The sequence below is a fragment of the Rhipicephalus sanguineus genome, chromosome 7 (genome assembly GCF_013339695.2).
Source record: "Rhipicephalus sanguineus isolate Rsan-2018 chromosome 7, BIME_Rsan_1.4, whole genome shotgun sequence".
In the NCBI taxonomy this organism is placed as follows: Eukaryota; Metazoa; Arthropoda; class Arachnida; order Ixodida; family Ixodidae; genus Rhipicephalus; species Rhipicephalus sanguineus.
The window spans coordinates 31829119-31841126 of record NC_051182.1 but is presented as its reverse complement, the minus strand read 5'-3'; the positions used below and the strand labels follow the sequence as shown (position 1 = coordinate 31841126).

Genomic DNA, 12008 nt, shown 5'->3' with positions numbered 1-12008 from the left:
GAAGTATTAAACATTAGATGGATACGTGTAAACTCTGCCAATACATATATGTAGCAATAATTGTCTGTGTTATGCTGAAAAGTGTGCCTGTATTTTTGACAGCCAGAAGCACTGGTGCTACTTCAAGCCATGTAAATGTTTTTTTTTCATATTTTGCAGATTGTTTTAATTTGACATTTCTCACTTGCATTTCATTTCACATGCTTTGTGTGTTCAAAAATCAAATGATGCTTTTGCTGTCCTGCACTGTATAGATACATGTGTGCAAAAAAGCAGTGCAATGATTAGTGGGACATGTCCATAAAGAATATTGGTTCTAAGTGTAGTACCAGAATTGCATACAAATCAGACCTCTATCTATTGGCAGAAGGTGTTAGGATGATTTAAGAATAGTATCTATGTAGAGAGAATTGGGAGCTTGTGTGGGATATGTACTGTGTGACTGGACTCTCACACTTCTGTGAAATGTGGTTTGGGTAGGCCAAGGTTATGACATACATAGAAGTACAGCAACGCTTCTTGACTACCTGGTGCTGGAATCCACTGTTATGTAGTGTGTGACAAATAATTTGCATTGCATCCTTGTCATCGTGTGGCTTTGCAGGTTTCTTCTCATCTGAGTTTCCAGAGCAGTACAGTTCACTAGTGACCGTAGAGAGCGGATGGCATACCTGTCGGCAGTGCACCTATATGACGAAGGAAAGGACGAAAATGGAAAGCCACCTTAACAAACATGCGGGAAAACCCCTCTACCAGTGCCACTTATGTCCTGCTGTGTTCACTCAGAACTGCTCCCTCGTGCACCACATACGCACCCACACAGGAGAGCGTCCCTTTTCCTGTGACCACTGCAATGCAACGTTTACGAAGAAGGCCCTGCTCAAGATCCACTTGCGCACCCACACAGGAGAGCGTCCCTACACTTGCGACCAGTGCAATAAATCCTTTTCACAAAAGACCACCCTGATACAGCACTTGCGCCTCCACACAGGAGAACGTCCCTTTTCGTGCAACCACTGCAGTGCATCCTTTTCGCAGAAGGCCACGCTGAATGACCACTTGCACACCCACACGGGAGAGCGTCCCTTTTCCTGTGACTATTGCAATAAATCCTTTTCGCAGAAGGCTTCCCTGACACAGCACTTGCGCATACACACAGGAGAGCGCCCCTTTTCCTGTGACCACTGCAGTGCAACGTTTATAAAGAAGAGCAACCTCACGAGCCACTTGCGCATCCACACAGGAGAGCGTCCCTACTCCTGTGACTACTGCAGTGCATCCTTTCCACACAAGACCAGCCTCATGCAGCATCTTAACACCCACACAGGAGAGCGTCCCTTCTCCTGTGACCACTGCGATGCATCATTTTCGCACCGAGGCACCCTCGTGAACCACTTGCTGACCCACACAGGAGAACGTCCCTTTTCCTGTGTCCACTGCAATGCATGCTTTTCGAAGAAAGCCAACCTACGCGACCACATCTCCCGTCTCCATTTGTAGAAAAAGCCCTAAAGGTGAGTAGCATACAGACTTTGCTTGTTGAGGGGGTAAGAACGGTTAATTGATGAAATTGAAGGTATCTGCTTAAGTGCGTGAAACAGTTTGTTTCAAATGCCTCAGAAATATAGTTATTACAGTATATTGCTTAGTGAGAAATATGTCAGTGTTAATGAAAATTTCATAAATGTTGAGTGACATCCATATAGCTGTGAGGTGATGACAAAGGCGGGAGATGTTGTTTTCACCACTCGCCCGTCTAGGGCGGGTCTTTTGCTCCGCGACGTCATGTGTGACGTGCGAGGCAGCAGTTTCTTTTTTTTTGTTCTTTTTTTGGGGGGGGCGGGGGGAGGCACACGCGCTCGCCGTGTCCCACCTGACCGACCAAGTTTGACTGGTTTGGCGCGAGTGATTCCGAAAGCACTCATCCGGCTGCGTGAGTCTTGTTAGCTTTTCAGCGTAATGCGACTCTGCGTGTCGACGATGAGCAGTGCTGTTGATGTTCAGGAGCCTATTCTCAGACGGCACTTGCAGGACTTAAAGCATGAAGATGGCATTTGGTCTGGATACCTAATCGGAAGAAGAGCGAGAGAAAACCAAGACACAGCAATAAACAAAGCCACAAGTGCGTTCGAAGCCCGCAAGTGCGAAGACTAGGCAAATCCGTGTACCACAGAGAAAATCAAGTTCAAAGATTCATTTTTAAATTTCGCGCCGAAATCTCCCCGCTTGACCCTAACCACAGTGAACTAGAATAGTACACTATAGTACTTCTAGTACACTGTACCGTGTACTACTCGTCATTCCCATGGTGGCTGAACGATCGCAGCGCCAGAGTCCCCTCTATTATAGTTAATTTTGGGAAACTTTATGGCTTCAGCCAACGCCTCCTGCAGAAAGATGCCTGCGGTAAAGTGTTCTAGAAAGGGGTAGTGGGCTGACTGGAGGCCGTGCACTGACGCACTTTATGTCTCACCTGGTAGATGGCGCCACCACCACCTGCAATGTAAGCGACGCGTTGCTGCCCTTAGCGCGAAGGTTAGTTTGCCAGCGCTTCAAGCACAAACTACTCTTGTGCAACCCCTGTACATAGCCATTTTCGTTGCTTTTTTTCTTTTGCGTGAGCATATTCTTGCTTTGGCCGTCGTTCTGGCGCATGAAGTATCGCTAAACATGAGCGCGTCATCAGCGGGCGCCGGATGCAATATATGCTGTAAACCGCCAGTTTTGTATTGCAGTAGCGAGCTCTCGCTTAAAAAAAAAAAAGATCTCGCAGTTTTATTGCGTTTAGATAATTAATTAATTTATGGGGTTTTACGTGCCAGAATCACTTTCTGATTATGAAGCACGCCGTAGTGGAGGACTGCGGAAATTTCGACCACCTGGGGTTCTTTAACGTGCACTGACATCGATTGCCTTTAGATAAAAGAGACTAATATTTTCATGCTAGCGTTTGTACTCGGTAGTCTCTTTAGTGAGGTCATACTCTCACTAAATAAAACAATATTACTACAAACTTAAGCACCTTACGCGCTCTCAGTTGATATATTCTCCTGAAAAGTGCAAGAAAATGTGTGGGAGTGCACAGCAGGAAAGACCTATCCTAACCATGCCCAAGAAATAAAAGACCGAAAGTAAGGGTAGACCATGCAATCAGATTTTGCTTCTTGAAGACCCCTCACATGCTGGAAATTATATTTGTGTAAGAAATTGCATGCAAACACCGCTATCAGTTGAGTGCAAAATTCAGTTAGCAATTCTGCTGACACTATAATATGCCTAAAAGGTTCATATGCACTCTTTTCTACAGAACTATTTGTCCGCACTCCTGTATTTAGAAAAATGAATTTGTAATGAAGGTGTGGAAAAATGTAGACAACAATCGTTCGCGGAAATAAGTGAAAAGTTTATTTGGTGGGGCAGCACAATGACCTTATATACTCCACAAAAGCCATGCGTATCAATCACTTTCATTTTTTTTTTCAAAGTGAAAACAGATGGAAAAAAGCTGAAATAGCTTGAAGAGGGCCTTGCCCCATTTTGTACTTATCAGCGTGTGCGGCAAAAAGCATGTCTTCTAAAACAGCCCAATAGATGCTAAAAAAATACTCACAAAGAGACGCTAAATATTTTCAATAGCATACTTAGCATAGCATAAATTTAAAAAGTTCACAAAAGCACATGAATACTCAACACATATTGTTCACACAATAAGTGAAGACACTGAATCAGAAGAAATACTAAAAAAATGACAACTAATAGACACATTTCCATTCAAACATATGCATTTTTATACAGATCTACTGACGTTCTGGTAGATCATATTAATCGCATTGTTGATGGTACGCCAAGGACCAAAGCCACCATTCACAACTGAATTAAGGGTTTATTGCTATAGTATGCATGGCGAGTGGCAATTAACATACTATCTTGCTTGTTTTTCAAATCTGGCATTTTCTTGTATTTGGGTCAGTGAAACAGAAAAAGAATATTCAGAGAAGATTCATACTTCAAGTTTAACCTACACTTGTAAAATCTAAACGCAGGAACAATAATAAAACTTAAAAAATCTTCTATAGCAAGGAAAAAAAATTTAAGTGCAACGGCTTATCTTGAAGTGCTTTGCTTTTTGGCGTTTGCCTGCTCTGTCTGTGTTTAGCCCCTTAATGTAAAAATGAAGTCGCGTAACAACATAGAATTGGATTATTTTTTGAGAGAGCATGAGGCATGGCTTCGGCACCCAACCTCTTGCCAAAGCCTTGCTTTCACAATGGTCAGCACATCTAAAATGCTGTCTGCATGGAGTTCTTCACATGAAAAGCAGCCCGTGAACAAGCCTTGCTACCAATCTACATTATTCACAACTACAGGAACTGAAAAATGAAACGTATTGACGAAGCAATGCTCGGCCGAAAACCTGCAGCGACGACGAAACACAGCAGCAGCCCTACAGCAGCGGGGCGAAGGCGCGAAGGCTCCCATTGCTGACGATGGTAGCGCCGCCATGCGGGCACTCAGGAAAACGAAAACTCGTTTACATTTTTTGCGCCGCGGCAACGTACCCTCTCCCCGGAGAGCGCTCGTAGGGGGCCGCCATGTTTGGCCGACCGAGGCGCCGCGGTGCGAGCATTTGCTTGGGGGCTGCTGAAACGCGCTGGCGTACAGCGCGGTGCACCACGTTTGTGGCTCTCAGTAGCGGGCGATGGCAGATTCGCGAGCGCTGCAGCCGCTCAGTCTTCTCTGAATGTCGGAACGTGCATCTTCTTTCATGCGACAACATTTTCGAACAGTGGAATTGTGCCAGGGAGCTTGCCAAACATCGCGAGAACGTTCAGCAACATCGTCACGAAAGTTTGAATAGTTGCAACGCCGTGCAGTTGTCAACTCTCTCTTTTTTTTAGAACTGTATCATATCAAGAAACGTTTTAAACTTACGCATTTGCGTATGATAACGGCCAGATGAAGCCTAGTAAGCTGTATCTTTTTTTTTTTTTTCTGAAAGGCAGCAGCGACAGATATTTTCGTGCCACGCTACCGTCCGACTTTGTGCTGCACGATGGCTGTTTTGTGCTCTCTCGCAAAATGCAACGGGATGAATTTAATTAGGCGATTATTTCAGTTTTTAACGCAGAACGCTGTAGCGGAGATTACGTGCGGCTTCATTAATTACTGCGAAAGGATGGCCTGGCATAGTGTCCGAAGCCTCTTGTAGCAAAGCTAGACGCAGCGCGCATGCCGGCCCCCAACCTCTGTGTTCTTAAAGAGCAGTCTGCAAGAACACACCGTCGCACAGGTGCTTTGAATCACTATCAAAACAGACGAAGATTACGTTTGAGTCCGATATTGATTTAGTTCGATCCTGACCAAGCGGCGCACACGCGTGCGCTTTCTGTCGCGAGGTGCCTCGTGCAGGATATACTTAACTGCAATTGAAGGATCGCCCCTGCAATGACAAGATCCCTGTCACACGGGCACTTTCGATCACAATTGAGCCGGATCAGGATTTATCGCCTCGACCTTCCTTTGCTGTCACAGTAAAACTTCGTTGTTATGAAACCACAGGTCGACATACCTCGCGGCTGTGAGGTTCAAAATACATATGTTCTATACACATGAAGTTGTAAAAAGTGAAACAGTTCGTTACATCGAGGTTTACCTGCGCCTTTTTGAACAAATTTACAACCAAGGTGGCCGCATTTTGATTTCGGAAGCAAGATGAAACAACCGCGTGTTCAAATTTCTGTGCATGTTAATAACTGAAGCTTGTTTCCTCTCGGCAGCTGCGGTGGCCCCTGTAAGTCTTCAGGCAAAATTAAGAGACATTTGTTAATTGGCTTCGCAGTTTGAGAAAATATCTGGTGAGGTGCATGAATACTGTCTTTCTCATTTCAAGATTCGTCGTTGTCGTTCTAGTAATTCAGTTTTTTTTTTTTTTCATCCAGCAGGTGGTCCTGTTTTAACCCATACACTTGCAGTGCAGCCGTTTGAATAGAAAATATAGCCTCCTGAGCAAAAGCACCAGCTCACTTATTACTTGTCGAAATCAAGGGCCTTGAAAACGTCTGGAATACACGCTGCACAAACACAAGCCGCTCGTGTTCCCGTGAACGTCGCAGGTCTGTTGCATCAGCCGTTTCCTTTTTCTCTCGTTGTTCGGGCACCCCGACGGCGCAATGCCACCCGGACGAATTTTTATACATTGCAATGCCGTTCCTAGTACGCGGCAAGCAAGCAACTAAGACTGCAACTTTCTAACAGCTCTGAAAGCACTGACACAAGCGAACACGCGACGCAAGCGCGGCTATCACCTCCCGCCATCAGCAGCCCCCGCCGTCGTCTGCACCACCAGGCGGCGCCTGGTGTCGAGAGTAGCGGCGCGGCTGACACTCGCGCTACGAGGCTAAGAAAAATCTGGTCTATACCTGCGGCGTCGCTGGCTATCCCATTGTAGCCGTCCTGCCTTGAGTTGTGGTCGCTTGTCGAGAGATGGCGCCACGTACTGCCCTATTGTTTTCAATGGGGCTGACGTGGTGTGACGTCGAGGGGGGTAATGTGCGCATGCGCAAATGTGTGTTGCAAGCAGCCACCGCAAGGATCGCCAGCTACTGGCCTCAGAGCAAAATAAGGTTCGAAGAAAGGCTAAGGAATATGAAGGAGAGTAGATGGGCAGAGAAGGCGTTCCGTTATTTGTATAGGAAGAGTGTGGACACACAGTGGAGAAAAAGAACTAGGAGACTCACTAGTAAATGTTAGATCTAATGACGAAAGAGATAGGGAGAGAGAAGAAAACTATTTGCTGGAAAGGAAAGAAGAAACCAAAAAGTTGGTGAAACAAGGAAATCCGGGAAGCGATCGAGAAGCGGCATGAAGCATCACGGGATCATAGAAGAGCAAAAAAGGAGAAGCGGCTGCAGGACGAAGTCAACAAAATATGGGAAATATATTTAGAGAAAAAATCCATTGTACGGAAATTGGTCGAGGCAAAAATTAGAGGGACACTAAAGAGAAACACTGAATTGGTTTAGATTGATAAAGTGTGCTCGGAGAACTCTTGTGTAGTTCATTTCAGCACAATAGGTTTATTATTAGAGGAGAAAACAAAGTTCAAAGTTTCATTTTTAAATTTCGCGCCGAACTTTGTAATTTGTGACGTAAAAGACTTCAAAGAGCATTTAACGTATTTTGGCGCCACTGGCTCGACGAAATTTCCACAAACTCGGTATGTCAAGTCTCTGGCCCCCTCAGAGGACAATGTACTTCGATTTAACCGATTAGGAACTACGTAGGCCCAAGCAGGCGCCGTCAAAAATATGTGACGTCACGGCAAATGGTGCGGGAATTCCAAGGTGGCGTCGCCACCTGTATTTTCTTTTTGCGCGTTTTCTCGCTTATTAAGCGTCTTCGCGCAGAAAGCGTGGTGTTTTCGGTATCGTGGAAGACTACTTTACTAATGCGAGAAAAATCGTTTTGCTCTTTAGTGTCCCTTTAAAGGTGAAAGTGAACGCTGGGTGACAGAAATTCACGAAAAAAAGGAGGCCGCACCTAGGATATTTTGGAGCCACATAAAGGCGCTAAGTAGGAAGTCTGTCACAACGCAACAACATATTGTAGATGAAGGAGGAAATCAATTGGAAGGGTACGAAGCGCCAGGTTACATCCGAAAGGTAACAGCCGATTCGTCGAAAAAGAGCATCCAGGGGATTTCCCCGGTGAGTAAAAGTGTTGCGGAGAGAGCAACCGTGGAAGAGTTAGCACTGGAGAATTTCAACTGGAAAAAGGCCAAAGGAAAAATTCCAAAGCTCACTGCCGCGGGTTTATAGATGGGATTCCCGTTAGCCTCATTAACGAACTAGGACATAACAGTAAAGAAGCACTGCTGAAAGACGTAGATTTTACCCTCCAATTTTTACATCGGAACGCGTTCCTTGTATCGTCCTGAGATGAATGCCAAGAGAATTTTGGAGATAGACGCACGGAAACGGAAGTTATTGAACTTACAAATTCAAAATAAAAGCAGACGACAAAAATTGGCGCACCCTTTCGTATTTCACTCGCCCAGTGACGTGTCACTGGAGTTTTGTCTGCTTCCAATCAAAACGCGACTTACATTTTGCCATACCGGAACCCCGCAGCACATGGTGGTCTTCTGGTCGCAAGCGGGCGCCGCTCCTTTTGACGGCTGCCGCACAAGTTAGCAGATGACTGTATCTATGTATGCTGTTTACTCAACACAATGCTGGCAGGTGATAAATACCAAAGACGACACCAGCAGTTGATGGTAGGTACGCAAACACCTTGACACATCGAGCACATGGAAAATGTGTGTAAGGCAGAAATGCAAAGCACAGTGTATTGATGAAGGCTGCGCCTTGAGTAGGCCGTTCGGCAGCGCCATCTGTGTCGCAGTTTCTGATAAGTTAAAATCGATGCACAAATTGGTGTCCTTTTCGCAGCTGTAACGAGCATTAAACACATTAAAATGAGTAAATTCCACATACTGAGTGTGTCGCAAGCGTGTACTATATATTATTTATTTCCCACCAATCAAAACGAACAGCATAAGTCACGCACGCTACCTCACTTCCTGTAACAGAAATTGTCGTTGTACGACGCTGCACTCGGCGCGGAAACCCATTTCGGAAACAAATTAAAATATCAAACGCTTCGTTCTCGCCGCTTTCGTTGGTGCCAGAGCAATCATCAAGACCCATAGAAAGCAAACGGCCGATAAAAACAACGTGCGTAATTGAGGGTGCAGGGCAGGGGCGTAGCCAGGGGGGGGGGGGGTTGGGGGGTTCAAACCCCCCCCGAAAATTTTCGGTTTTGCTTGCGTATATATACACGCGCACATACAAACTCACGCACGAACATACATAAAGTATGGTTGAACCCCCCCCCCCCCAAAAAAAAATTTCTGGCTACGCCCCTGGTGCAGGGCCCCTTTAAAGGACAGGCAAATAGCGGATAGTTGGCGAAAAAGTAGAATGAACTTAATCTATAAAGGCAAGGGAGAAAAGGACAACATTCGCTCGTATAGACTGCTAACCATTACATCGGTACTATACAGGTTGGCGATGCAAGCAGTAAAAATGAAAATAGAAACGTGGGCAGAACACAATGATATTTTGGGTGAACTCCAGAATGGATTTCGAATCGACAGGCGGTTAGACGATAACCCGTTTTTTAAAAATAGAAAATAGGCCCTTTTACGTGGCTTTTCTAGACATCACTGGGGCGTACGACAACGTTAATCAGGAAATTTTGTGGGATATATTGAAAGAAGTGGGCACAGGCGACGACTGTGTACAGCTTTTGAGGGAGATATACCGAGAAAACACAGTTTGCATAGAATGGGACGGGATGAGTAGCAAAGCGAACGTTGAGATTAGCAAGGGGCTGAGACAGGGATGTCCTTTTGTCCCCGCTGTTATTCATGCTGTACATGGTGAATATGGAAAAAGCGCTAGAAGGTAGCAACTTTGGTTTTAATCTGTCACACAAACAGGGCGGCGTGATGATTGAGCGGAAGCTTCCAGGATTATTTCATGCTGACGATATTGTCTTATTTGCTGAAAGTCGAGATGATATACAGCAGCTGGCGGATATATGCGGAAGGGAAGGTGAAGCTCTAGGACTAAGATTTAGTGTAACAAAATGTGAATTGATGGTATTCAGTGATCCTTGTGATCAGGCGGTGTCAATACAGGGCCAAGAAATATCGAGGGTGAGCGAATGCAAGTACCTCGGAGTATGGATAAATGAGGGTGACAGGTACATGGAGGTATAAGAAAAAGCCTCGGCAGCAAAAGGAAAGGAATGCTGCAATATATAATGAAGCACAGGGCGTTGTGGGGATACAATAGGTACGAGGTGCTTCGAGGTCTGTGGAAAGGTGTAATGGTTCCGGGGCTTACTTTTGGGAACTCAGTGGTGTGCATGAGGGCAGAGGTGAGTGCAATCGGGAATGGATATAAATCAAAGCACTGCGGGACGCCTCGCGTTGGGTGCTCACGGGAAGACGACAAATGAGGCTGTAAATGGCGATATGGGATGGGCAGTATTTGAGGCGAGAGAAGCTCAGAACAAAATAAGGTTCGAAGAAAGGCTAAGGAATATGAAGGAGAGTAGATGGGCAGAGAAGGTGTTCCGTTATTTGTATAGGAAGAGCGTGGACACACAATGGAGAAAAAGAACTAGGAGGCTCACTAGTAAATATACGGCTGGTAGTGTAAGCAATATGTCAACAAAGAGCGTTAAGCGAAAAGTCAGAGAGGCGGAAAGGATTTACTGGACGGCAGCTACGGAGAAAATACCGGCTTTGAGTAACTGCCGAAAGGGCAAAAATGGAATAAGGAGGGACTCATTTTACGATAATTCAAGGGGAAGCACCTTACTGTTTGAAGCGAGATCGGGTTTCCTTGGAACGCGTAGTTATAAAGCGAGATTCAGTAAAGAAGAAGAACAATGCACGTGCTGCGGGGAAGATTAGGAAACGGTGGAGCATGTTCTGATTGAATGTGGAGATATCCACCCAGGTGTATACGTTTGGGCACTAGCCTACATGAAGCCTTGGGTTTTAGAGACGACAATGGAAAGCTGAACACACCCGCGATTGAAATAAGAGACGGTTAGAATATTGGTGGCAGAAAATTAGAGAGAAACGACAAAAATAAATATTGGGAAAAAATAATGACAGTCTGCCGTAAAGGGCAGATAACTGGGCTGAGAATTTACGTTTTTTTTTCCTGTAGTAAGATAGATTTTATCAAAGTAGAGGCATTAGGCGAACATTAAAAGAAAAAGGAAAAAAATTTTTTTTTGTCGAGCCTGGTGGCACACTTGTCACCGCCCCGTTATAAAGGGGACGCACATAACATCCATCCATCCATCCATCCATCCATCCATCCATTAGAAACGGTGAAGGAGGGAAAGGGTAGGGCAGGTGGTTTTTGGCTCACGCGGCAGGCATCTTTCTAGAGGAGGCGTTCCTAGAATATTATATTCTAGGCACTGTACTCCAGCAGCCTACTTCTCGGCGGCTGCTCGCGAACCGCGCGGAAGTACTTCACAGTTCTGTGTGCTATCGAGCGCTGCACCCGCTAGGTGGTGATAGTTGAACCCGGAGGCTTGTTTTTGAAACCGAAACTGACACTGGTCGGTAATGAGGAGCCTGTAATTAATTATCTGTCGCGCGCTGCAGCAAACGATGTGCCATGTTGACTAACAGGCCCTCAGCAACACATTGCAGCAAAAAAAAAAAAAAAAAAAAAAACGCGAAGCCAAAATTTTTGCGTCGTACCCCTTTAAGTTAAGGGTTAAACGTTGTTTAAAACAAACTTCACTTTCGTGAATTTCACCATACAGTGCAGTATTTAAGTTTTTATGAGGTAAGATGTGCTTGTGACTGTAGCTCTGAAGGATGCTGTTTTCTCTGTTCAGGCATAGTATCCTCCATGACTCTGTCTTACTGTGCTGGATGAGATGCGAGGTGCCCCATTCCATGCCAACCTGGATGCAGCATGTAGTGAAGCTGTGATGTCGACAAATGGGAAGATTGCCATTGACGTTGACATCCCCAAATGGGATGTCGACAAATGGAGCTTCGAAAATGGTCTTCTTTAGAAAAAAAAGTTATGCTAAAGCTTGTAAATAAAAGAAAAACGAGCTATTTACTTTTGATTGATGTATAAGAGTGAGTTTTAAATGTGGCGCCACGTGGTTTAAGTTGCGTTAGAATGCAGACCAATATGCACGTTTTCTCAAATTTGTGATTAATTTTTTTTTAATTAATCGAAAGATATTTTTAACACAATACGGTACACTTGTGATAATCCAACTTTTGATCATTGAAACTATCGGTTAAAACAAACATATTTCTGAGTTTTGATTGAGCGGCTGTCTTCAAGGTATATTAAAGCCACTTATTTCCTGTTGCTCAATGCATTAATTCGGTTATTTCATATTTTTTGTTTGGCTATGCCCGGAAAATATCTGCTGCCTTTTTACGGCAG

At 44.9% G+C, this 12008-nt stretch overlaps 1 protein-coding gene across 1 annotated transcript in view; it reads left to right on the top strand.

Annotated features, from left to right (window-relative positions):
• The window catches only part of LOC119399367 (zinc finger protein 26-like), a 44576-nt gene extending 32959 nt beyond the window's left edge, over window positions 1-11617 (top strand). Inside the window, exons 6-7 of the mRNA XM_049417358.1 lie at window positions 566-1514; window positions 11437-11617. Coding sequence (XP_049273315.1) covers window positions 566-1500 — 935 coding nt within the window. The 3' untranslated portion in view covers window positions 1501-1514; window positions 11437-11617. The remainder of the gene's footprint in view (window positions 1-565; window positions 1515-11436) is intronic.
• Window positions 11618-12008: the final 391 nt, after the last annotated feature.